This window comes from Littorina saxatilis, linkage group LG15 (assembly GCF_037325665.1).
Source record: "Littorina saxatilis isolate snail1 linkage group LG15, US_GU_Lsax_2.0, whole genome shotgun sequence".
In the NCBI taxonomy this organism is placed as follows: domain Eukaryota; kingdom Metazoa; phylum Mollusca; class Gastropoda; order Littorinimorpha; family Littorinidae; genus Littorina; species Littorina saxatilis.
The window spans coordinates 18,707,002-18,734,688 of NC_090259.1; the positions used below are offsets into that span (position 1 = coordinate 18,707,002).

General features: G+C 42.4%; 1 protein-coding gene across 4 annotated transcripts in view; it reads left to right on the forward strand.

The window, feature by feature from the left end:
- The window catches only part of LOC138948739 (nuclear pore complex protein Nup214-like), a 78,101-nt gene that overhangs the window by 14,303 nt on the left and 36,111 nt on the right, over window positions 1–27,687 (forward strand). The window contains exons 5-21 of one of the 4 annotated variants that reach the window (XM_070320343.1): window positions 817–945; window positions 1,403–1,506; window positions 2,797–2,894; window positions 5,350–5,419; window positions 6,505–6,631; window positions 7,204–7,362; window positions 7,893–8,306; window positions 9,347–9,451; window positions 10,688–10,948; window positions 12,623–12,805; window positions 14,185–14,336; window positions 15,461–15,610; window positions 15,805–16,067; window positions 21,988–22,152; window positions 23,313–23,470; window positions 24,838–24,942; window positions 25,398–25,663. In XM_070320343.1, the coding sequence (XP_070176444.1) occupies window positions 817–945; window positions 1,403–1,506; window positions 2,797–2,894; window positions 5,350–5,419; window positions 6,505–6,631; window positions 7,204–7,362; window positions 7,893–8,306; window positions 9,347–9,451; window positions 10,688–10,948; window positions 12,623–12,805; window positions 14,185–14,336; window positions 15,461–15,610; window positions 15,805–16,067; window positions 21,988–22,152; window positions 23,313–23,470; window positions 24,838–24,942; window positions 25,398–25,663 (2,909 nt within the window). Of the gene's footprint in view, window positions 1–816; window positions 946–1,402; window positions 1,507–1,816; window positions 1,853–2,469; window positions 2,491–2,796; window positions 2,895–5,349; window positions 5,420–6,504; window positions 6,632–7,203; window positions 7,363–7,892; window positions 8,307–9,346; window positions 9,452–10,687; window positions 10,949–12,622; window positions 12,806–14,184; window positions 14,337–15,460; window positions 15,611–15,804; window positions 16,068–21,987; window positions 22,153–23,312; window positions 23,471–24,837; window positions 24,943–25,397; window positions 25,664–27,687 lie in introns of those variants that run through there. The other 3 variants (XM_070320344.1, XM_070320347.1, XM_070320346.1) reach the window with 3 other exon arrangements.

The following is a 27,687-nucleotide window of genomic DNA, read 5'->3' on the forward strand; positions in this document are numbered from 1 at the left end:
TTCATCTTATTCCTTGTCGGTTCCTGATTCCAAAAACATATAGATATGATATGTTTGGATTAAAAACACGCTCAGAAAGTTAAAACGAAGAGAGGTACAGTAAAGCGTGCTATGAAGCACAGCGCAACCGCTGCCGCGCCAAACAGGCTCGTCACTTTCACTGCCTTTTGCACTAGCGGCGGACTACGTTCAGTTTCATTCTGTGAGTTCCACAGCTTGACTAAATGTAGTAATTTCGCCTTACGCGACTTGTTTTACATTCAGGCAATATTTGATGATTTCTTTCTGACTTGATGTATTTTCGTCTTTCAGTGTTTATTTGTGCATTCAAATAAGGATGGTTTGTTTGCTATTCGCTTGTTCTGTGTTTAAGTGTATGAATTGCATATACTTTTTTATGAGTCGTAAAGGGGAGCAGATGATAGTGGGGAAGGGTGATAGGTGTGATAGATATACTATGATCACCATGATTATTGTCCTAATCTTAGTAATGATCATCATACCTGTACAATAAACTGGACCCCCAAAGCTAAGCAAATCATGGTGGGAAAAGATTTGATGATGATGTTAATGATATTGATATGTTAATCATGATGGTTTAACATGTTAATCATGATGATTTAACAGTAAACTGGAGCCCTAAGGGAAAGCAGATCATGGTGGGAAAGAATGACACCTCCAGTAGTCAGTATGGTGATGATGTTAATGATGATGATTTTACAGTGAGTTGGAGCCCCAAGGGGAAGCAGATCATGGTGGGAAAGAATGACGCCTTCAGCAGCTAGTATGATGATGATGATGATGATGATTTTACAGTGAGCTGGAGCCCGAAAGGGAAGCAGATCATGGTTGGAAAGAATGACGCCTCCAGCAGTCAATATGACCATGACCTGAAGCTGAAGAAAGACTGGCCTGCTCCTGCTGTCTTTCCTGCGCCATATCAAGGTCAGACTTTCTTCTTTCTCTTACTCCTGAGCGTTTCTTCTTCCTCATTTGCTTCTTCTGAAAGTTTGAAACAATCCACTGGGTCACTGTTGAAAGACGGCGTTTTGTTACCCAACAAAGTAAATGTAAGAACACACCGTTTGCAACTTCTAGCGCCTTTGATACCTATGTTCAGTCACAATGGCGTTACAAAAGTAGTGCTCAAAATCAGGCATGGGAATTGTCCGCGAAATTGCAGATTTATGAAATCAGTGTAAAACATGCCATGGCAAAAACTTGTGATGCATGTGTCCAACAGGGTCCAGGCCATCAAAGGTGCTCACCAGCTTGTGTTTTAGAACTGCCACACTGACAAACTAATGTACTGCAACAACATGCATTGATGACCTAAACTGATACACTTTCTTGACCGGGTCTCAACTTTCTTGAAGAGTATATATTGTCTTCTTTGTTGCAGTGACTGATATGCAGTGGATCTCCACCTACACTTTCCTGGGGTCATACATCCCACAGTCTGCCGACCCCACCATTCAACCCATTGTGGTTATGACTGTGTCTACGGTCAGTACTCATCAATGCAGTCTTTTTGTGTGTGTGTGTGTGTGTGTGAGACCCCTCCATTCAGCCCACTGTGGTTATGACTGTGTCTACGGTCAGTACTCATCAATGCAGCCTTTATTTTGATGTGTGTGTGTGACCCCACCATTCAACCCATTGTGGTTATGACTGTGTCTACGGTCAGTACTCATCAATGCAGCCTTTATTTTGATGTGTGTGTGTGACCCCACCATTCAACCCATTGTGGTTATGACTGTGTCTACGGTCAGTACTCATCAATGCAGCCTTTATTTTGATGTGTGTGTGTGACCCCACCATTCAACCCATTGTGGTTATGACTGTGTCTACGGTCAGTACTCATCAATGCAGTCTTTTTGTGTGTGTGTGTGTGTGTGTGAGACCCCTCCATTCAGCCCACTGTGGTTATGACTGTCTACGGTCAGTACTACACAACACAGTCTTTATTTTTGGTGTGAGTGTTATATGAAGTCTTATATCGCGCGCGTATCTCCAGACTCAGACTCAAGGCGCAGGGATCTATTTATGCCGTGTGAGATGGAATTTTTTTTACACAATACATCACGCATTCACATCGACCAGCAGATCGCAGCCATTTCGGCGCATATTCTACTTTTCACGGCCTATTATTCCAAGTCACACGGGTATTTTGGTGGACATTTTTTATCTATGCCTATACAATTTTGCCAGGAAAGACCCTTTTGTCAATCGTGGGATCTTTAACGTGCACACCCCAATGTAGTGTACACGAAGGGACCTCGGTTTTTCGTCTCATCCGAAAGACTAGCACTTGAACCCACCACCTAGGTTAGGACAGGGGGGGAGAAAATTGCTAACGCCCTGACCCAGGGTCGAACTCGCAACCTCTCGCTTCAGAGCGCAAGTGCGTTACCACTCGGCCACCCAGTCGTGTGTGTGTGTCTGTGTGACCCCACCATTTACCCCATTGTGGTTATGACTGTGTCTACGGTCAGTACCCCTCAACACAATCTTTCTTTTTGGTGTGTGTGTGTGTGACCCCTCTATCCACCCCATTATGGTTATGTCAAGTCAAGTCAATATTTATTTAAAAAAAAACCCTAGGGTTACATGAATAAACTGTATCTACTGTCAGTACACCTCAATGCAGCCTTTTGATCTTTTTGTGTGTATGTGTTTGCATGCATGTATGTGTGCATGTGTATTTCCTTATTAGTTTTTCTTGAGAAGCTTTCAGGCTCTTCTACAATGTTCATGATTTCTTGCCTGCTAATGTTTATTGTAATATTTTTGCAGAAAGAGGGAAACTCTAACTTCATCAACTTTGATGACATCTGCTTTGGCAGCGGCGAGAGTGGCAAAGCCAAGTACTTCTTCCAGTATATCATACAATGGTAGGTACTCCCTCTTTGCCGGACTCTTGCTTCTAACACTTTCATTGAGTGCACATGCAGTGTGCCTTAAAAGGTAGTTCCTCCCCCGAAAGCGGTGTATGACTGCCTGAATGGCGGGGTAAAAACGGTCATACACGTAAAAACACACTCACACATATTTTTGAAAGAAAAGGGTATCGTGTTGAGTATACAGACCATTGCATAGCCATCAGAGATAGTTGTTCGTACCAATTGCAGTCCTGAGCTGACCAGCAGCATGTTGACGCTTGGCCTCGCTTTCACTAGCTTGCCTCAGTATTTATTATACGTTATGACTGTTGAGATCTGTGTAAAATGTCATATTTTGGTCAAAAACGCAAATAACATTTATGTATCGATCGAATTCCTTTCAGGTACTGACTTTGTTGTTGTTTTGACTATTGAACGAGCACACACACATGCAATCAAACACATGTTATTATTTTAGTTAGCAGGTCTAGTTGAGCACGTATTAAGTATCATGTACCCACTACTAGTCATTGTGCATTTTAGTTAATGGACTGATGATGTCATTTGTATGGAGTCAACGCACGTGCGAGGATATGTATGTGTGGGAGGGGGGGGGGGGGGGGGGGCGCGGGAGATGGAAGCTTGCTGTATGTTATGTAATGTATATATTGTGTGTGATACGTGGAAATGTGATACTATTTATTTGCATGTATGATACAGGTACAAATGTGATAATTGTAGGCTTATACTAGTGATTACTGTGTGGAATACATGAAATGTGATATGAATGCTGTTTTTATACGTTATACTCTTACTTTTTCCCAAGCGCAAGACAAATTCTTCTTCTACAAATTGAAGCCAATAAAATTTGAGTTGAGTTGAGAGTTGAGTTGAAGCTTCATATTTGGGCGTTTCAGGTTGACCGAAACTTCAAAGGAACTACAAAACACACGTCATGTATTGACTTTGTTGTTGTTTTGACGATTGAACGAGCATACACACATGCAATCAAACACATGACGTGTGTTTTGTAGTTCCTTTGAAGTTTCGGTCAACCTGAAACGCCCAAATGTGAAGTTTTTTAGGCCTCTGACGTCACGTGGCTCAAAGAAGGGAAATCCAATGTCCAATCGATACAAAGGGCGTTAATCTGCCACACTGCTTGAAATTCCCGACAGAGTTATTTACAAACATCATCTATACAGCAAAATATTTCTACTATGCGCAGGTATTCGTCAGGCTGTTGGTTTTTGTTCAGTGTCCAAGTGGATTGATGCTAGTACAGTGGAACCCCCCTTTTAAGACCTCCACAAATCTTAAAAAATCAGGTCTTAAAAAGGAGGGAGTCTTAAAATGGGGGTCATTTTACAGAGGTTAAGAACAGAAAGTCTGAGAAAACAAGGTCTTAGAAAGGAGGAAGTCTTAAAATGGGGGTAAATTTACAGAGGTTAAGAACAGAAAGTCTGAGAAAACAGGGTCTTAAAAAGGAGGGAGTCTTAAAATGGGGGTCATTTTACAGAGGTTAAGAACAGAAAGTCTGCGAAAACAAGGTCTTAAAAAGGAGGGAGTCTTAAATTGGGGGGTCTTAAAAGGGGGGTTCCACTGTACCACTTGTGAACTCCCGGACAGACCTGAGGTGGCTTACATCACCACGTGGACGAAAAGGAATGTAACTTTTACAGAGTTTGAAATATGTGTGAATAAACACTTTTTTTTTATTGTCAATATGTATCAGTTACGATTGATCTCAGATCAATAATATACGTTATTTGCGTGTTTGACTAAAATATGACATTTTACACAGATTGAGACAGTCATTGTTCTCCGAGACCGCGCTAGCGGTCGAGGTGAACAATGACTGTCGAGATCTGTGTAAAATGTCATATTTTGGTCAAACACGCAAATAACATTTATGTATCGATCAAATTCCTTTCAGGTACTATGACTTTGTTGTTGTTTTGACGATTGAACGAGCACACACACACACATGCAATCAAACACATAAGCTTCATATTTGGGCGTTTCAGGTTGACCGAAACTTCAAAGCAACTACAAAACACATGTCATGTACTGACTTTGTTGTTGTTTTGACATTGAACAGCACACACACATGCAATCAAACACATGACGTGTGTTTTGTAGTTCCTTTAAATTTTTTGTCAACCTGAAACGCCCAATTATAAAGTTTTGTAGGCCTCTGACGTCACATGGCTCAAAGTAGGGAAATCCAATGTCCAATCGATACATTGATTTTTTTCTCCCAAATTTGAAACAGGAGACTGCTTGAAGACTTAAAGCGCCTCTCTCTTAGTATTACTATTCATTTGTATTTTCAGTCTCTAAGTTTGATGAACATTAGTTCGAAATGGAAGCTTCGGCATTGCGAGGTTAATATTTTTATTTTTATTTTTTATATTTTTGTTACAGTGTTATCGTTACTATAATAGTATCATGTCTGTTTGTGCAGGGACATGATTGTCATGACATCATGTGCTTCAACGGAAACCACCATTGTTGCAAGACATTTGGATGACAAGGTGAGCTTCTTGATTTCTTTTCTTAATGCTCTGGCGATTTGATTTTGTTTGTTTGTTTGCTTAACGCCCAGCCGACCACGAAGGGCCATATCAGGGCGGTGCTGCTTTGACATATAACGTGCGCCACACACAAGACAGAAGTCGCAGCACAGGCTTCATGTCTCACCCAGTCACATTATTCTGACACCGGACCAACCAGTCCTAGCACTAACCCCATAATGCCAGACGCCAGGCGGAGCAGCCACTAGATTGCCAATTTTAAAGTCTTAGGTATGACCCGGCCGGGGTTCGAACCCACGACCTCCCGATCACGGGGCGGACGCCTTACCACTAGGCCAACCGTGCCGGTTCCTGGCGATTTGAGTGACAGGGTAAATTTGTTCATTTGAAGAATTATGTGTGCTCATTTCCCTGCCTTGATTGTAATGTTGATGTATTAAAAGTATTTTAGAAATTTATGGGCATTCTCTTCTGTAATGCAGGAATGTTACGAACACATGCCCACAGTGGTAAAGATATGTTAAGATGTTTGAAATGGAAGGAGGACTAAATCTTGTCTTCTTTTTTACACCCCCGGTATAGGGGTGTGTATAGGATTCGGTCGATGTGTTTGTTTGTGTGTTTGTGTGTTTGTGTTCGCATATAGATCTCAAGAATGAACGGACCGATCGTCACCAAACTTGGTGAACAGGTTCTATACATTCCTGAGACGGTCCTTACAAAAATTGGGACCAGTCAAACACACGGTTAGGGAGTTATTGGTGGATTAAGATTCTACAAGGACTTATAGAGGGACATATTATTGGTCAGAGGGAAATAACCTTCTCAGTTGGTGGCAGTGAGAATGGTAAGGACGGGGGTGTTTTTCCTACCTCGGAGGAATTTCTTGTTTTTGCTGGCATGAGAACATTCTTTCAAAGAATCTTAGGGAGAATTTTTTTTTTTACTGGGTTTGTATGTACATCTATATCCAAATTTTTGACTGAAACCCAAAGTCTTTCATCCTTTCTACTGTAAGGTTTGTTTCAAAAGTGGGCCTTATATGTTTTGAAAACTGCTTGTTATTTTTCATGCTTCCGCCACAGACACAGTGGGAGCACTGGTGCCTGGAGGACTCGAGTCGTGCGGAGCTGCCCGTCACAGACAGCCAGTCGGACTCCTTCCCGCTGGGCATGGGCGTCACCTTCGCCTCACAGCAAGTGCTGCAGCTTGGTGCGTGCAACTTTTTGTGTGCTTGTATCACCAGGTTTTATGGGTGCAGTGGTACCTGTGTTATAAGACGTACAAAAATCTGAGAAAATCATGTTTTTTGGGTTTTTTTTAAGGGGGAAGTCTCAGAATAAAGGTACATTTAGAGGAGTTTTGAACAAAAAAAATGGAAAAATCAAGGTCTTAAAAAGGAGTGTCTCAAATTTAAGACTTCAAGGGGGGTGGGGGGGGGGGGGGGGAGTGTTTGTACTGTATTAGCAATAGGCAACTTTAAAAGAAGCAGTGTGTCATTAATAGCAAGGATGTTCGTTGGATTTGTTTTCTTTGAAAAATTTGCCAAAATGGCCATAAATATGTCCAAAATTGTAAGCAGTCCTTGGCGCCACCTTTCCACCACTTTGAAATTGTGAAAGAGTTTGGCAGTTTTGTTGAAAGAGTGAGCAAGTTTTTTTGCGATTTTAAATCGGTGTTGTTGTTAGGCCAGCTGCTGACACCAAACAACAAATTCAGGTATTGGAGATGGTTTTCTTTTGAACCTAAATGAATTGTGTTGATATGTTGTGTTTTGATTTCAGGCGACAGCAAGACTCACCCGCCAAGCCCCATTCTGCTGTTGCTGTCGACTGATGGGGTGCTGGTTCCATTTCACATGGCCTACTTCCATACACAGGCTCCTGTGCTGACCGCCGCACCACTGCCTCTCCCTGCACAGGGTGCACGTGCACCAGCTGGAGGTCAGTCAAGGGAGTGTGTGTAATCAGACCGATGCAGACATGCACATGTCTGATTCTATAAAATGGAAAATGTTCAATTTCTTCACACACAAAAATCTACAGCTTTGGAACTTTACACACTTTTAGTCAACACTAGTAATTTAGTGTTTGCTTATCTTCATAAATGACCAATGTCTGGTTGTCCTTCATCAAATTTTTAAGTTCACAGCGGGATTGCCTTTGGGTCATACAGTGAAACATGTCAAGATCACAATGGCATCAAGTTTGGATCAATTACATTTTGGATCAATTAGAAAAATAGGATATTTCTTGAACGTTTAATAAGATTATTTGAGCAGATTTATTTCTGATTCATACATATGGCTTATGACAAAGATGAGTTGTGTCAGCATTTCCTTTTGTTGTTGTTGTTGAATAGAACATAAGGAGCTTCACTGAAGAATGCCTGGTATACTTATCAGATATCTTAAGAGATTACAGGTGTCACTGGAAAACTTAGTTATGTTGTTTCTGCAATGTTTACCTGACAGGTTTACAAAGTGTCCAAGCAGCACCCCCCTCCCTGCCCGCAGCTGCCACTCAACCCCCACCCGCCTATTCCGCCCCTCCCGCCTACACCACCCCCTCTCTCTTCGCACCACCCGCGGGCGGAGGCGGGATGACCTTCGGTCAGATATCAACCGGCAAGTCGTTGTTTGGTCAGCCCTCATCTGCAGCAACCTTGGGCGCTTCAAGCCAACCGTCCCCCGCTTCAAGCCAACCGCCCTCCGCTGCACCCAGCTTCTCCTTTGCACCAGTAGCGGCAGCAAAGATGGAGGGAGGTGGCGCTTTGAGTGGCGGTGGGTTTGCGGTCAAGCCACAACCAGGTGGGGCTACGAACTTGTTCGCTGCCTTCACGACTGCTCAAACACAGCCAGCTCCTGCTGCTCTGGGAAACACTAGTGGTAAGTTGCAGGGATGGGGGTTGTGAGTCAGAATTAGGTGTCGCTTTGTGTGTGGGGGTGGCTTTGTGGTAAAGCAGGAGGAATGGTGGGGAAGAATACTGTTTGTTGCCTTCACGGCTTTTCAGGGAAATACTAATGGTTAATTTTTAATCCTGTGTTTAATCAGAGTCCTGATACAGGGCGGGGATGTAGCTCAGTCGGTAGCTCGCTGGATTTGTATCCAGTTGGCCGCTGTCAGCGTGAGTTCGTCCCCACGTTCGGCGAGAGATTTATTTCTCAGAGTCAACTTTGTGTGCAGACTCTCCTCGGTGTCCGAACACCCCCCGTGTGTACACGCAAGCACAAGACCAAGTGCGCACGAAAAAGATCCTGTAATCCATGTCAGAGTTCGGTGGGTTATAGAAACACGAAAATACCCAGCATGCTTCCTCCGAAAACGGCGTATGGCTGCCTAAATGCCGGTTAAAAAACGGTCATTGACGTAAAATTCCACTCGTGCAAAAAAAACACACGAGTGTATGTGGGAGTTTCAGCCCACGAACGCAGAAGAAGAAGAAGAAGAAGAGTCCTGATACCATCTCTACTACATGAGGCAACAATTATTTTTTATGATTTTTATGGAAGGAGAAGGAAAGAGGGAAACGTTGCCTAAAAATTGAAAAGTTTGACTTTTGACAGTGTTGAAACGGTATAATTACTTGAAAAGTTGTCTTTTTGTTGAGTGTGTTGGCTGAGAATGAGATTAAAAACCCGAAAGATGCCATTCGTCTGCTTCATGTCCAGACATGGAGACATCAAGAGAGGTAGGTATTTGCCAAAAATACGCAGGTTTTTTTGTCAAATTGTAAAGCGTTCTGAGCAGGGTTTATCTCTGGATTTATGCGCTCTAGAAGTATAATACATTATTCGTATTAAAATGAAAAGAAAACACACCAGTAACCAGGTTAGGTATGTTTATATCTATAATCAATATTTCGGTACGTTACTGCCTTCTTCGGTATGGTAAGCTTAACATTATTATTAGTATTATTATTATTCAGCAGGGAATTTTGGAGGTACGGTTGCAATTGCCAGGGACAGCACACCAGTCACCGCCCCCTTCGCTGCTCCCAGACCTGTGTCATCATCTGGGGCTTTTGCCATTGGTCTGTATGCAGCAGACGATGTTCGGAAATAGCTTGTCAAGTTTTTATAGGTTGTGGCAGAGTCGCTCACGCTTGGAAATACTGGAGCAAAAAACAGCTTGTGACTTTGTGGGCTAATCTCTATACCAAGCAGCATGTCCCTATAATGTCATGGGTTTGTTTGCCTCAGTATTTCCAAGGAAAAGCAACTCTTCCACAAGGCATAAAAACCAGACAGAGTTATTTCCGGAATGTGTTAATTGTCTACCGTACTTTCGGGACTATAAGGTGCTTCGCCACTTTTGAGGTAAAATTGAGAAAAAACATCACATTAGGCGCTTCCGGTCTATAAGCCGCACATCAAAGGAGGAATACAGAGAGGAAATATTTGTGCTCTGTGTGTGCCGCGAGATCAAAGGCAGGTCCATTGTGATAGCTGGGTGGCCTTGTTTACAGACATGGACCTTCTTCCCCGGGGTCAATGACCCAGTTTTAGCTATGAGCTATAGTCCGGAAATATGGTACCTATTTTTCTACCAGTTTATTTGTGTATATAGCTATTCTGATGGACACGTGGGGGAATTCGGGGGCTGTGATTGGATGGTCTCACACATCCCTTTTCCGATCATCAAAGCATAATGCTACGGAAGTCGGCCATTTTTGCCAATATTCAAAAGCATATTGGCAATAACAAAGACGCATGGTCTTTGACTCGTCGGCATTATACTTGTCTCGTCTAAATATCGGGCCCTATTGCTACGCTGAAAACACAATAGCTGTTAATGTTTTTTCCTCTCTATTTTGTCCATCATATCAATGATATCAGTTATATTGTGGAGGCTTGACTGTTCATTACCTATTCAGTGTTTGTCTTTGTAGAGGGAGGGAAATGAAACCTGACTATTCATCACTGCTGTTCTTTTACAATTCAGCAGAGAATGTGTGTGTGTGTGTGTGTGTGTGTGTGTGTGTGTGTGTGTGTGTGTGTGTGTGTGTGTGTGTGTGTGTGTGTGTGTGTTTTGGATGGGGGTAGAAGGGTGTGTGACATTTTACCACTCAGTTTTGTCATAACTGTTCTGTGTCAGTTCAGTTTTATTAGAGGGAAAGGGTATTTAGTATGATTGCTTATTGTTGACATCACTGCTCTTTACCAATTGAGTGTTTGTGGGTATAGAAGGTAAGGGTGTGTGTGTGTGTAATTTAGCTGTTCATTTCTGTCATCACTATACTTTATAGATCTATTCTTTGTCTCTGTAGCAGGGACAGGAGATGCAGCCCCAAAACCGTTCAGCTTCAGCCCTGAGGTTGCCAAAAGTGGAGCGGAAAATGTTCCTCAGCAGGGACCGAAGCCCACTGCTGCGACATTAGCGTCAGGGTTTGGGGGCGGTGTTGGTGCCGCTGCCACCAATAGCGGGGCCGGGTTTGGTCAGTTCTCCTTCAGCTATAAGAACACCGCCACCACCGCCCCTGCTCCCACCCCCTCCCTGGCTCCAACTGGCACTGTGGCTGCTCCTGCTGGTAATTTAACTTTTTTTTTCTTTGGCTTTCGTAGCCTTTGAAGATGAAAATTGGTTGTTTATGTCATAATTTAACTTTTTGTTGTTTTGGCTTTCGTAGCCTTTGAGGATGAAAATTGTCTGTTTATATCATAGTACTTTTTTTCTCTTTGGCTTTCGTAGCCTTTGAGGTAGAAAATTGTCTGTTTATATCATAGTACTTTTTTTCTCTTTGGCTTTCGTAGCCTTTGAGGATGAAAATTGTCTGTTTATATCATAATACTTTTTTTCTCTTTGGCTTTCGTAGCCTTTGAGGATGAAAATTGTCTGTTTATATCATAATACTTTTTTTCTCTTTGGCTTTCGTAGCCTTTGAGGATGAAAATTGTCTGTTTATATCATAATACTTTTTTTCTCTTTGGCTTTCGTAGCCTTTGAGGATGAAAATTGTCTGTTTATATCATAGTACTTTTTTTCTCTTTGGCTTTCGTAGCCTTTGAGGATGAAAATTGTCTGTTTATATCATAATACTTTTTTTCTCTTTGGCTTTCGTAGCCTTTGAGGATGAAAATTGTCTGTTTATATCATAGTACTTTTTTTCTCTTTGGCTTTCGTAGCCTTTGAGGATGAAAATTGTCTGTTTATATCATAATACTTTTTTTCTCTTTGGCTTTCGTAGCCTTTGAGGATGAAAATTGTCTGTTTATATTATAATACTTTTTTTCTCTTTGGCTTTCGTAGCCTTTGAGGATGAAAATTGTCTGTTTATATCATAATACTTTTTTTCTCTTTGGCTTTCGTAGCCTTTGAGGATGAAAATTGTCTGTTTATATCATAATACTTTTTTTCTCTTTGGCTTTCGTAGCCTTTGAGGATGAAAATTGTCTGTTTATATCATAGTACTTTTTTTCTCTTTGGCTTTCGTAGCCTTTGAGGATGAAAATTGTCTGTTTATATCATAATACTTTTTTTCTCTTTGGCTTTCGTAGCCTTTGAGGATGAAAATTGTCTGTTTATATCATAGTACTTTTTTTCTCTTTGGCTTTCGTAGCCTTTGAGGATGAAAATTGTCTGTTTATATCATAATACTTTTTTTCTCTTTGGCTTTCGTAGCCTTTGAGGATGAAAATTGTCTGTTTATATCATAGTACTTTTTTTCTCTTTGGCTTTCGTAGCCTTTGAGGATGAAAATTGTCTGTTTATATCATAATACTTTTTTTCTCTTTGGCTTTCGTAGCCTTTGAGGATGAAAATTGTCTGTTTATATTATAATACTTTTTTTCTCTTTGGCTTTCGTAGCCTTTGAGGATGAAAATTGTCTGTTTATATCATAATACTTTTTTTCTCTTTGGCTTTCGTAGCCTTTGAGGATGAAAATTGTCTGTTTATATCATAATACTTTTTTTCTCTTTGGCTTTCGTAGCCTTTGAGGATGAAAATTGTCTGTTATTTCCGGTTCTTGTTCTTCTCTCAGGTGCCTGGAGACTGGTTGCGCATAGGTCATGACTAGTGTTGTCTACATTAAGAACACTTACTTCCTGTTTCTTAGATATTGTGATTAGTGCTCTGCCTCACCTGGTTATGATTTTCATAGCCTTTGTCATGAATAAAAAGGGTCGATGGGTATGCTGCACCTGGTCATTCAGGTACATTTCAAAAAAAGATTACAAGTTTGTTTATTGGTTGGTTATATCAGCAGGTGCAGGCTTTCCCTCAGGCTTTCCCTCACAGACTCAAAGCAGACCTCCATTGGTGACACCTCTAGTACCTGTTTCAACACCTACCGTGACACCTGCACTAGCACCTGCCTCAACACCTTTGGCAACAGCAATCAGTGCTGCTGCTCCCCCTGCTGCTGCCAACTCTTCCGTGGCCAGAGGTGAGCAGTCTCCATTGTCTTGGCTCAAGAGAAGATGCATTTAAAGGGCCACTCCGCCTCGTGAAAACAGTATCCCTCACTGTCTCAGATCTGGTTAGACTTTTACGTGGGATATAATTTTTTGACTCACATGCCAAGCAAAAGTGAGTCTATGTACTCACCCGAGTCGTCCGTCCGTCCGTCCGTCCGTCCGGAAAACTTTAACGTTGGATATTTCTTGGACACTATTCAGTCTATCAGTACCAAATTTTGCAAGATGGTGTATGATGACAAGGCCCCAAAAAACATACATAGCATCTTGACCTTGCTTCAAGGTCAAGGTCGCAGGGGCCATAAATGTTGCCTAAAAAACAGCTATTTTTCACATTTTTCAAATTTTCTCTGAAGTTTTTGAGATTGAATACCTCACCTATATATGATATATAGGGCAAAGTAAGCCCCATCTTTTGATACCAGTTTGGTTTACCTTGCTTCAAGGTCAAGGTCACAGGAGCTCTTCAAAGTTGGATTGTATACATATTTTGAAGTGACCTTGACCCTGAACTATGGAAGATAACTGTTTCAAACTTAAAAATTATGTGGGGCACATGTTATGCTTTCATCATGAGACACATTTGGTCACATATGATCAAGGTCAAGGTCACTTTGACCCTTATGAAATGTGACCAAAATAAGGTAGTGAACCACTAAAAGTGACCATATCTCATGGTAGAAAGAGCCAATAAGCACCATTGTACTTCCTATGTCTTGAATTAACAGCTTTGTGTTGCATGACCTTGGATGACCTTGACCTTGGGTCAAGGTCACATGTATTTTGGTAGGAAAAATGTGTAAAGCAGTTCTTAGTGTATGATGTCATTGCTAGGTTTAGGTCAAGCATGTGAGTCGTATGGGCTTTGCCCTTCTTGTTTATAATTATTTTTTACCAAGAACAATCATTTTGGGACGGTAGTGATTAGAAAACAAAACGATAGTGACTCACAGAGAACCTGTTTCCTGGTACCTTTCTCAATGAACGACCCCGGTTCTAATGCGATGATAGTGTTGTTTTACGCCCTCACGGTGAAACCATTAGGAGCATGTTCCCAGGTGTTACCCCGACTTTGGATGAAATACCCAGTTGTATGCGTGTTTAGGTGGTATCAGGCACTTGCATTTATGGCAGAATGACCGAGGTCTTTTACGTGCCACTGTGGTGACACAGGGGTGGGACATGGATACTGTCTCTTTGAGTCTGCACATAAAGTTCAGTTGACCCCATTTCCATCCCGGCCTGGATTCTAGTTCTCAATGCCTATTGTTTTTTGTTTTATATTGAATACAGTGTGGTTAGTAATAGTATGCCAAGGTGGGATTCAAAATATCTTCTTCTGTCCCAGATGCTGCCCCGGCCCCACAGCGCAACGGGCTGGTGGGAAGTGTTCCTGCAGCCAGCAGCAGACCCCCTGCAGCCCCCAGCGGTGGTGCCAGGGAAGAGAGGGAAATTGACGCTAGACTGGACACAGCCATCGCCCAAGACATTGCTGCAGAGGTAGGGAGTCTGGTCAAACTCCGAATGATGGCTTATTTTGAAGAAGGAAGTGCATGATTGAAATTTGTGAGAAGAGGTATCTGGAATAGGTATTTGTTTTGGTCACAGCAGCTTTTGTTTTCAAAATAATCCTAAAAGCCTTTTTTGACTCACATGCGAAGCAAAAGTGAGTCTATGTACTCACCCGAGTCGTCCGTCCGTCCGTCCGTCCGTCCGGAAAACTTTAACGTTGGATATTTCTTGGACACTATTCAGTCTATCAGTACCAAATTTGGCAAGATGGTGTATGATGACAAGGCCCCAAAAAACATACATAGCATCATGACCTTGCTTCAAGGTCAAGGTCGCAGGGGCCATAAATGTTGCCTCAAAAACAGCTATTTTTTACATTTTTCCCATTTTCTCTGAAGTTTTTGAGATTGAATACCTCACCTATATATGATATATAGGGCAAAGTAAGCCCCATCTTTTGATACCAGTTTGGTTTACCTTGCTTCAAGGTCAAGGTCACAGGAGCTCTTCAAAGTTGGATTGTATACATATTTTGAAGTGACCTTGACCCTGAACTATGGAAGATAACTGTTTCAAACTTAAAAATTATGTGGGGCACATGTTATGCTTTCATCATGAGACACATTTGGTCACATATGATCAAGGTCAAGGTCACTTTGACCCTTATGAAATGTGACCAAAATAAGGTAGTGAACCACTAAAAGTGACCATATCTCATGGTAGAAAGAGCCAATAAGCACCATTGTACTTCCTATGTCTTGAATTAACAGCTTTGTGTTGCATGACCTTGGATGACCTTGACCTTGGGTCAAGGTCGCAGTTCTTAGTGTATGATGTCATTGCTAGGTTTAGTTTTTTGACCATGTCAAGGTCAAGCATGTGAGTCGTATGGGCTTTGCCCTTCTTGTTAGACTTATAACAGCATATTTTTGAGATTCAGAAGCAGATTCAGAAGGTTCCCAACTGTTGAGTAGGAGTCCAGGGTTTTCTGTCCTTCAGGTCTAGGTGAACTTGTTCTTACTGTCTGTTTGTTTTTTATGTGTTGTGATGTATTTCCGATTGAAGACTTTAAGAGTGAGATGCTTATTGTTTTGTGTTGTGATGCGTTTCAGATTGATGACTTTGAGAGTGAACTGCATAATCTACGTACACGCATGTCGCAAGCTGGCCCTCTGGTGGGCAGTAAAGAAGAAATGCAGACTCTCACGCAGAAAGCCAGGAAGATGGAGGATTTCTGCAAGGAAATCACTGCCACCACAAAGGTCAGTGGAATTACTTAAACTTGAATGCATGGCTTCTTCCATCTCCCTCTGATGAGTTTTGTTAACATGGCACTCCTCATGTGACTATATTTAGAAAACAGAATTTTTTTTTTCTCACATAGTCATTGTTTGTGTGTTTGGAGAGTGCTGTTCTTCTTTTTCTCTCATTATGACAAATTATGTCCTGTCACCAGGAGCACTGCCGCGAGATGTACGAACTGAAGGGGTCGTGTCTTGACCTGTTCGCCATGGCGGAGGAGTGCCGCTGTCGGCAGGAGCGCAACCGCGACCCCCAGTACTTGCACACGCTGCAGCAACGGACACTAGACCCTGCGACTGCACAGCGCATGCGACGGCTGCGTCAGGCCATGCAGCAGACAGATCAAGGCCTGCAGGATACAGACGCTGTGCTGGACTCACAGTGGGAGAACCACATGGAGAAGGAAAAGAAAATGAGGTTAGTCAGGGTTATAGATGCAGTGCTCAGACCTGTTTACCAGTACGATTTGGGCGTATTTTGTACGCCAAATTATTATCGATACGCAAATACGCGACACACGCACAAAATACGCATAAGAAAAAGTCTAGAATAGGGGAGACCGGGGCTAGTCCGCCCCCGGGGCACATCCGTCTTTGTCTGTTTATTCTTACGTTTGCCACCTTTTAGTCATTCACACCATGTGAGAGAGGTGTCCCTTCTTCCCGCCATATCCTGCAGAAGTTCAGAGGTTGCGCGCCCATATATCGTTAGTACAGATCACAAAAAGTGTTTTTCTTCCTTTGTAACATGAATGCATAGGAGTTGACTTTGGTTTTGATGCATTACCTCTGAGAACAAATACTTAGTCTTGGTGTTGAGTGAAAGTGCGTTAATTAAGGTCGAGTTCTGACGAAAGTTTTGCTTCTTCCTTCCCATGTTTTGCTCGCTATCTGGCACTAGAGTTGCCTGCCCGTGCGGGGGCAAGTCCGCCTATTTATCATGGGGCATGTTCGCCGTGAGCAGTATGTACAACAAATGTTCATGCGCACATAAAAACTGTCTGCACATTGATATCAGCTACACATTTGTCTTGATGTAAAATAAAAAATCAGTCTTCTAGTTCATCAAACTCGCCAGTTATGCTACCAAAAGCATAAAAGTAGGCGGACTAGCCCCGGTCTCCCCTAACGGAATTTTGTGTTACATTCTTTCGTATTTTGTTATTGGCATTTTTGAACCTAAATATTGAAGGGAATTAAAAAAGCTTTCCCACTAAAGCTTGCCCACTACTAGTCTTGTACCTACTATGGGATGAGAGCGGCGGACTTGCCCCACCCTGTAGGTGGACTTACCCCGACTTGGGGCAAGTTCGCCTACGTTAGGGTAGGTCTACTTAAAGCCGTATGTACAACAAATGTTCATGCGCACATAAAAACTGTCTGCACATTGATATCAGCTACACATTTGTCTTGATGTAAAATAAAAAATCAGTCTTCTAGTTCATCAAACTCGCCAGTTATGCTACCAAAAGCATAAAAGTAGGCGGACTAGCCCGGTCTCCCCTACGTTTTCCGGTGTTGGTGTGCTGATTACGGGATGGTACAACTGATACCGGTTTCGGTCGAAGGGAGATAACCATGACAGCGAGTCTTCAGCTGTGGAAACCTTGTTCAGTTGTTGGCACGTGCGATCGTCTGGACAATCGTGGCAAAATGAAGTGGTCAAATGCCAGTTTCGGATTCATGACTGTACCAAGTCTCAACAGCAGAAGCAGCAGATTTTCTTGGAGAAATATAAGAAAGAACCAGGAATTGTGGAGTCTACTATGGGAAAAAGTCATGCACACTGCAAGTATTGTAAATCAGATTTCTCCGTTGCCCATGCTGGGAAATATGACATTGAACAACACTGCATTTACAAAACTCACCTGGACAAGGTTGCTGCAAAGAAATCCGCTGAAAGCTGCCAAGGAATTATGAAGTTCATTCCCGCAAAGCAAATCCTGCCAGAAGAAAAGGCTGTAGTCCGTGCTGAAGCAATGTTTTCTGAGATGATTGTAAAAATGAACTTGCCACTGTCAACCGCAGATGTTATTTCACGAACTTCATCTTTTCATTATCAATCTGTTTGGAAGACACTGGTTATAATGCTATAAACTGACAGGTAAATAAAATTGTTTTATCCCTGTTGTATTGGAAGGAGTTAAATTCTGAAGGTGTTCACAAGACATGCTATTCTTTCACAAACACGTTTGCACCCACGCGTACATTTTCCCTAGCCCATATGGCTTTGCTTGCAATGTACACCAACTTTTTGAAAAATACACTCAACTTTTGGGGAAAGTACTCTTACCTCGGGTTTAGGGTAAACAGGTCTGTGTGCTGGACTCACGGTGGCGGAACCATTTCAGTTCATTTCATTGACTTCTTTATCCTAATGCTGGGAACCGGCACGGTTGGCCTAGTGGTAAGGCGTCCGCCCCGTGATCGGGAGGTCGTGGGTTCGAACCCCGGCCGGGTCATACCTAAGACTTTAAAATTGGCAATCTAGTGGCTGCTCCGCCTGGCGTCTGACATTATGGGGTTAGTTCTAGGACTGGTTGGTCCGGTGTCAGAATAATGGGACTGGGTGAGACATGAAGCCTGTGCTGCGACTTCTGTCTTGTGTGTGGCGCACATTATAATTATGTCAAAGCAGCACCGCCCTGATATGGCCCTTCGTGGTCGGCTGGGCGTTAACTCTTACCAGTTCGGGGGTTTTAGGGCATATTTTACAGTGCTGTTGGTGCCTACTTGCCGAGTGGCTATCTGGGGTCATATTCTAAATGAAATATAGAAAGTTATATATCAAATGAAAGGAAAATGAATAAGCTTTTCATATTTGCAAAGAGAATTGTGCTATCTTTAAAGGTAAAAAATGTTATGGGGGTGACAACATGATTTTTGTTGAAATTTGTATGTCCATTTTTTGGAACATGTGACAAACACAAAGAAGACATTTGTTTTGTGTTCAGTTTATTTTAGATATGCTGCTAACTAGTCTGTTTTGGCATTCATTTTACATAACATAGCAAAGTTTTATTGAGTTTTGCTGATAAACAAAAAAGTTATTGTCACCTGAATACCCCCACCCAAATTTCAAAGTTGGACGTTTCATGACATACGCATGCTTAAGGCAAAAAAAAAAAAAATAGTCTGTTTACGGTATCCTGACCGACCCTATTTTTTCCCGCGACCCTAGACTGTTTTTTTGGTATTTGGGAGAAGAAAAAAAAAGAAATTTTTTGGGCAAAATAACTTAAAAATATGGTTAAAAAAAATAAAAAATAAAAATAAAAATACAAATCTTTTTTTTATTTGGCAAAATAACTTAAAAATATGTTTTTTGGGGGAAAACAAAAACAAAAAACAAAAAAGTCCCAACCTACCGACCCTATTTTATTGGCCTATGTTACCGTTAACAGACTTTTTTTTTGGTGTGCCTAATAATGCATTCCTATAACTAACTTATTACAAAAACCCAGCTTGTTTTTGTCATAAAGTGTGTCTAACATATGAGTTTATCCACTGTCCGACCCATCCAATGTAAAATAACACTTTTTTTTTTTCGATAATTAGATAATTGGTCAGTGGAAAACTACAGGGGGGGGCATCGTAAGCTTGCTTACGATGGGTAAGGGAGCGAACTGGTAAGAGTTAAGCAAACAAACAAACAAACAAACAAACAAACAAACAAACCAATGCTGGGAAGTTCAGGTCGCTTCCTCCCATCGGAAAGCTAGCAGCAACATTAGTTGCGCTAACCAGACGTGTGCATGTTTAGGTGTAGTCAGCCACCAGCACTTACGGCAGAATGACCAAGGTCTTTTACGTGCCACTGTTGTGACACGGGGGTGGGACATGGTTATATATACATAGGTGAAACTAGCCCGTCAATTGACTGAAATCCGTCAATCTGAAAATAAGTCTGACGGAAATTCCGTCAATCCGCAATTTTGAAAAAAAAAAAAAAAATTTGAGAGAAAAAAAATGAAACTACTTGCGGAACGCGTTTTCGAACTGCTATAGTGAACCGGTTGCAGTTTGCCCAGAAACGGAAGCGCTTTTGCCCGTGCTCGCGGTAAACCCCGTAGGTGAGGTTCTTTGCTTTCGGATTCGCTCTGCATCACGATAAAAAAAAAAGTTCTCTCGCGTTTTGGCAGGCATTACGAAGTGGTGACACGATTTCTGCGACAAAGATGCCGGTTTTGACGGAAAACGCTCGGACAGATCTTATTGATGCTGGTCTAGCCAGGGGTCAGGGGGCCACAAAGAAAGTCACCTCAGATTTTCTTAAAAAAAGAAAACGGAGAAGTTTGAGTTGGTGACGACCGTTTCCTCAAGCAAACTGCTTCGATTTCATGTTTGACATTGTCGATGGTGTCCACCAGTTCTGGTGCATGTACTACCCTCAGATCTCAGTACCCTGGCCAAGTTTCCTCTCAAGACATCAAAGAGACCGCGCCATAGGTTAAACTCCTCATAGGTTAAACTCGGTCACTGACCCGGGTGCAGGAAGTGTTTCCTCTCTCAGATATGAAAGGGGAACCACCTCTCGTAGCCGCAGTGGGGCACTGCGGTTATGAAATTAAAAGCCCCTCCTGTTTTTGGAACCGCAGGAGCTTTCTAGTTTGCTGTTAGGTAGATTTTTGGTTCCTCGTTCCTGTCATGCTCTCTTTTTCTTCATGAATTCTTTTCTTTTTTCTGCCTTCTTGCTCATTCACCTGTATTTTTTCCAAAAATCTCTTCTCTTGCCGCTTGTCTCGCGATTCATGTATAGTTTAATCTGTTAGTGTTCTGATGTAAGTCCAGCAGTAGATAGGTTAAGCCTATTTTAACATACTGGAAACTGGTAATCTTCCAGTAGGTATTAATTTAGTTTTACTAAAGCCTGCTGGGACACAAGTAATGGGTTAGTGCATTTGTAAACAGGAATCGCTTGACAAGTGGCCCCCTTCATCCCCCCCTTCCTCGTCCTGATATGGCTGCGTAGTCGGCTGGACGTTAAGCAACAAATAAACAAACAAAAAAAAACTCTCGTAGCTAAAACTGGGTCAATGACCCCTGGGAAGAAGGTCAGTGTCTATAAACAAGGCCACCCAGCTATCACAATGGACCTGCCTTTGATCTCGATGATTGGTTTGTGATGTTTACTCAGCCCACCCAACCATCACACCTCTCAGCGGTTTAGTGCCTTTGCTTAAAAGAGACGGTTATAACTGGTTATAACCGGTTTGTCAGTGATGCGTTACGCTGTCTGAGAGTCTTGGCTTTGTCTGACAAAGTCGTTGCACAAGCTGTTAGGTCGGTCCTTAGGCGTTAGAGCGGGGTGGTCGCTACACTGGTGACAACTATATAAGGAAACACATCGATTTAAAATAAAGGGTCGTTGTGGCGGGGTAGTCCTTAGAGAGGGGGGGGTCTTAGAGAGGGGTTCCACTGTATAAGAGATGCTACTGCTTTGTTGCTACTTTGTGCAGTGCTACATCATGCTGTTTGCATGTGTGACATTCTGTTTCATAATTTATTTCAATGCCTGTCTGGCAATGTTTGCTTCTTATAATTAAATATTTCAACTTTTATTTCAGTTGTTCAGTTGTTCACTTTCTATTTCATGTAGTATGGCTGTTGTCAATGTTAATTGTTATCAATTGTGTCGTTGTGTTGGAAGATGCAAGTGTGAAAGGATACACACAAAAATGATTACTTCTCAATCAATCAATGAGTCTTATATCGCGCTGTGAATTGTTATGATTTTGTTTACCCTTTTTACCATATCATTAGAATCTGAAGGTATTTTTTTGACCTGCATGATAGTGTATTTTTTTGCCAGGAAAGGCCACAAAATCACAAAGAATAATGCAAAAATTTGTTTTCGGCCGGGGGGCGTTGCCCCCCTGGACCGCCTAACGGGGCCCTGCCCCGTACCCCGCCAGGGCCTGTGCGGCCCCTGGACCCCTGCCTCAAAAAAATTTCAGTCAATTTGATTTTCCTAGGTTTCACCCATGTATATAAAGTTGACCCAGCCGGAATTTGAATCTGTAACCCTAGGATCACAAGTCCAGTGCTCTACCCACTGAGCTACCCGGCCCTCTGACCACATGGAGAAACAAAAGAAAATGAGGTGATGTGTTTGCTGATGGATTCAGTGTTAGCATTAGGTAAACCAGTAACGCCTCATAGGCAAGAAGCATACCGCCCACAAAAAACGGTCTCTGAAACATGGCAACCAGTCAAACTATTTTGATGCAGAAGACTGTCAGGTGCAATCTAAAACAGTCAAACGGAATGGTTGGCAATTTCTTTCTGGTACTGTATTTTCACATAAAATAAATGTTAAAATATCCTCGCTTTTTCAGAATTCGCATCCCCAACTCGGACACGCTGTACCGTGCCATCAAGAGCAACCACACTGTGCTGGTCAGTCGCCAGCATGAACTGGAGCGTCTGCAGGACCAACTCAAACGTCTGCAGCTCAAGAACCAGACCTCCTCCTGGGACAACTCTCGCTCCTTCAACAACAGGTTGGGTAGAGTTGTGTGCCTTGAAAACATGAAAGGTATCCTTGCACTGTACAGTAGAAACCCCCTTTTAAGACCTCCAAAAATTTGACAAAATTGGGTCTTAAAAAGGAGGGAGTCTGAAAATGAGGGTAATTTTACAGAGGTTATAAACAGAAAGTCTGAGAAAACAAGGTCTTAAAAATGAGGGAGTCTGAAAATGAGGGTAATTTTACAGAGGTTATGAACAGAAAGTCTGAGAAAACAAGGTCTTATAAAGGAGGGAGTCTGAAAATGGGGGTAATTTTACAGAGGTTATGAACAGAAAGTCTGAGAAAACAAGGTCTTAAAAAGGAGGGAGTCTGAAAATGGGGGTAATTTTACAGAGGTTATAAACAGAAAGTCTGAGAAAACAAGGTCTTAAAAATGAGGGAGTCGGGAAATGAGGGTAATTTTACAGAGGTTATAAACAGAAAGTCTGAGAAAACAAGGTCTTAAAAATGAGGGAGTCTTAAATTGGGGGGGGGGGGGGGGGGGATTCTACTGTATTCAAGGCGTAAACAGTAAACTTCACGTTGTATAACACTTTGTTGAATTAGGGCATGTCTTCTTCTTCTTCTTCTTGTCGATCACTCATTAGGGCATGTGACTTGTCTTGTATCATGACTGTGCAGGGGTGCTAATTGTCTGTTTTATTCCTGGGAAAAAACACAAGGGTTAATTTTGTTTCTCCTGTTTGAGGAACGCCTCATGTGTGACTCCTTTTGCAGTCCTGGTACTCACTTTTGGTATGAAAAGTTTGAAAAGTTGTATTTACTGTGAAGCAGTAAACATTACCATGGTTATGTGTGAATTACCTCCTGTCTCCTTTTTTATTCAGGCATATTCAAATCTATCAGAATCTTGATTTTTGTCTGATGAAATTTGTAAACCCTTTTCCCTCCATTCTGGCCAGTTCACATTCTCATCTCAAATAGAAGGATGAAGTGTGTATGCGGGGTAAAAGCGGTCATACACTTAAAAACCCACTCATGCACAGAAAAACCACACGAGTGTACGTGGGAGGTTCAGCCCATGAACTTAGAAGAAGAAGAAGTATGATAGGTAAATAAAATGATGAAGCATGGTGATGTTATTGATAGGTAAATACAACTGATGAAGCATGCTGATGTTCTTTCAAACAGCAACGAATCGAGAGCATCCACTGCTTCTCCCAACTCTACCCCTCAGTCACGGGATTGGCGTATGAAAAAGGCCGACCTGATGACCCCAGAGAAGTTATCCCTTCTGAAAGAGTCGCTGGCCAATCACCGCGTGAGAACAGTCCGCTGTCAGCCACTTCGTGAGTTGTCTCCTATTTTTATTCCTCGTTCCTCGTTCCTGTTTCCTTCTCATTATCCTGTGACCATGTTTTTTTGTTGCATGTTAGTTCTGTTCTTGTTTTTAATAATAATACAAAAATTCAGTACAATTTGGGCACACTTTATCCTAGTTCTGTAGACTTTCATAATTCACTCTTGGACTTCATCTTTGTTTTCATCCAGTTTGGTTGATATTCACAGTAAGGTTTGAATCTTTCATACAGTTATTAAAGGTACCGTACTTTCCGGGTTACAAGGCGCTACAGCGCATTAGGCGCACCCCCCTCTTTTTAAAAAAAATTGTATTCCAGTCACCCATTGGGCGCAAGGGGCCGATAGGGCGCACCAAAATTAAAAAAAAGTATACCGGTAACAAATGGTCGAAGAATGAAAATAAGCCACACATCAAAGGAAGAATACAGAGTGGAAATATGTGTGCTCTGTGTGTGCGGCGAGATCAAAGGCAGGTCCATTGTGATAGCTGGGTTGCCTTGTTTAGACACTGACCTTCTTCCCAGGGGTCAATGACCCAGTTTTTGCTATGAGAGGTGGTTCCCCTGTCATAGATCTGAGAGAGGAAACACTTCCTGCACTGGGGTCAGTGACCGAGTTTAACCTATGGGGCGGTCTCTTTGATGTCTTGAGAGGAAACTTGGCCAGGGTAGTACCTAGTAGCTGAAACATGCATTATCACAAGTTGTTTGACCGGTACTCAGGCGGTCTCTTTGATTTTTTTCGTATTTCATACACGGATTAGGCGCTTCGTTATACAAGACGCAGGGGTCAAACTCGAGGAAAAAAGTCGCGCCTTATGACCCGGAAAGTACGGTACTGAACTTGTCAAATCCAGGTGCACGGAGCCCCTGGGGCTTTTAGTCATACCTCAGGCAGCTATCCGTTAGAAGAACTACCAAGTTTCATTGACTTGCACCCAAAGAGTCAAGAACTGCAATTTTTTTACGAATTAATTTCGTACTCAGACCCGGCTGGTCTTGACCTATTTTTGGATCTAAATTTAGATAAGGTAGATCACCACATCATGCACAAAAAGACACGTCACTAGCAAACTGTGTCAGACGTCATCATGAGTTTATGTAAAACAAAATGGAGGCCGGAATCACTCAGTTGAATCGAACTCCGACCAAACACCAAGTATTAACTAGGTTAATTTATGCACTCGCGTGAACAAGAAACTGTCGAGCTTCACAGATGTCGTCGTTGGGTAGTTTTGGGTTTGTTTTACTACCATAGGAGGATTTTTGAACTGTAAATGCACTCAGCTGCAACAAAAACGCAAAACGAAGGCTGTGAGCTGCATTGTGCCTTTAATTATCACATGTCTGTTCAGCCTCCCTGTCCCAATCGCGCCTGGTGTCAATGAGAAGCGAGCTGCAAACACTCTCCAACATCAGCAGTGATGGCTCCTTCAGTGCTGCCAACGCCAGTGCTCCAGGTACCTTTGTCTTCTCGCTTGTGTTGTTTGTGCTTGTATTGGGGAAGGGATGGGGCATCTCAGAGAAAAGTTTTTGAGATATTCTGCTGTTGGCCAAATGATAGCTAGAATTGGCTGATTGATTTTGGAGGTGTTGTAGTCAGATTTTTTATTTTGTTGTTTTCATACAATTTCAATATCTCATGCCTGATAAGAGTTTCCATTTGACTCAAAGGAGAATGTGAAAACAAATGTACGGGCATACAATAGGGAAAAACTCTCCTCTGCCGCAATTGCACTCTGTCAAGCAAGACAGTCTTGCAAAGAATATTCTGAATGGGCAGAACTGAAAAAAGAAACAAACTTGCATCAGTCTCAAATCGCATTAAGTGCTGAAGAGACGATAAACAATGATAACCAACCTATCCAACCTGAATGGGCTGCATCCCCTAATTTCACTTGCTTCTTCCTCGTAGACCCAGAAGAGAACGGCCTGACGGCAGCCAGCCAAGCGGAGAATCGACCAGCACCGGTCTTCACCTCCACACCGGCAGTGGTCGCACTGCTCCCCGTGAGGGACGCTCCGAAAATGATGCAGCCTGCTGCACCCACGTCCTTCTCTGGCGTGGCCTTTTTCAAGCCCAAGGCCAGCGTGGCTGAAACGTCCAATAGCATGGCTCCCCAGCCAGGCTACTCCTTTGCCCCTCCACCTACACAAGCTGGGTCAGGCGCTCTCTTTAAGGTACTGTTTTACACAATACAGAATATTTATTGCACAGATCTTTGCCTTTGCCCCTGCAACTGCACAAGCAGGGTCAGGGTGAGGCGCTATCTTTAAGGTACTGTTTTACAAAATACAGAATATTTATTGCACAAATCTTTGCCTTTGCCCCTGCAACTGCACAAGCAGGGTCAGGCGCTATCTTTAAGGTACTGTTTTACACAACACAGAATATTTATTGCACAGAGTACCAGAAATAGACGATTGTTGGAAATTACTCTGTCACTGCTCTTCGACCGTTCAGCAGAATTATGCAGCTTGAAGCTCAGACAAGCCAGTCACTAGCGAGAGGGTGTGTCTCAAGAGCCACGTGATGTTTGTCTGAGTAAAGCAAGGTTACTCACTCTTTCACAACCCATACACACCCAGCAGAGTCATTTCCAGAATTTGTAAAGATTTTAGTCAAGCAGTATGTAAGAAATGTTAAGTCCTTTGTACTGGAAACTTGCATTCTCCCAGTAAGGTCATATATTGTACTACGTTGCAAGCCCCTGGAGCAATTTTTTGATTAGTGCTTTTGTGAACAAGAAACAATTAACAAGTGGCTCTATCCCATCCCCCCCTTTTCCCCATCGCGATATAACCTTGAACGGTTGAAAACGACGTTAAACACCAAATAAAGAAAGAAAAGATTTCAAGAATTCGTCCATTTGCCTAAATTGTTGTGGTCAAATCAAAAAGGCTGACAGTTACAATCATTTATCGTACTTTCGGCACTATAAGGCGAAACTTTTCTTTAACTCGTGACGCCTGCGCCCTGTTGACCGGTAGCGCATTGTGTTTGACTAAAGAAGAGTACACATGCACCCACATCGTTATACAAAGAAACATTACACTCTCTGTAATGATATGCATGTTTCTGCTACCATGACGTTGTCACGACGTTTCCTGGGACCATCCCTCTCAGACATCCTAGGCATGGTTCTCAGTTCCCCCCGCGGGTTAGGGGGAAGAATTTACCCGATGCTCCCCAGCGTCAGAGGCGACTAACGGATTCTGTTTCTCCTTTTACCCTTGTTAAGTGTTTCTTGTATAGAATATAGTCAATGTTTGTAAAGATTTTAGTCAAGCAGTATGTAAGAAATGTTAAGTCCTTTGTACTGGAAATTTACATTCTCCCAGTAAGGTCATATATTGTACTACGTTGCAAGCCCCTGGAGCAAATTTTTGATTAGTGCTTTTGTGAACAAGAAACAATTGACAAGTGGCTCTATGCCCTCTCCCCCCTTTCCCCGTCGCGATATAACCTTCGTGGTTGAAAACGACGTTAAACACCAAAGAAAAGAAAGTAAGCATGGTTCTCAGTTGAAAACTTGGTCATTGACCGGAGTCAGAAAATCAGTGTAAATAAACGAGGACAGGAAGCTGCTCTCAGCTGAAAATATTGGTCATTGACCTTGGGTCACAAGTCAAGGCCAGTGTCTACTTAATTGCAAGGTCACACAGCCGCTAAGATCTTGCCAAACATATTTCCACTTGGTAACTTCTTTGGCTTACGCCTAATGCATCAAAGCACCTGTTGATTGATTTTTCCAGAATGTTTAATCACACATGCTCCTTGTCAGCGTGTTTAATAATAATAATAATAATAACGATTACTTATATAGCGCGTAAACCTCGTGGTGACGAGCCCAGAGCGCTTTACACTTACACAATCATAATACAAACAAGGAAAGAGAACTAAATCCGAATAAATTCAAACATGGTCACACCCACCCACACACGCACGCACACACACACGCACACACACACACACACACACACGCGCGCGCACACACTCACACACAATCTTTCTTTCGTCATTGTCAATGTTCAGGTAACCCGCAATGTCATTCCATGTACGCATACGTTATTCTAGTACAACACACACAGGCACATACACATCCTCATGAACGCCACACTTTAGTATATAATACACGTGGCAGCGCCGATGACTCACCGATCATGGGATCTCCTTCAGAGGTCTAACTTAAGGGAAGAGGTGG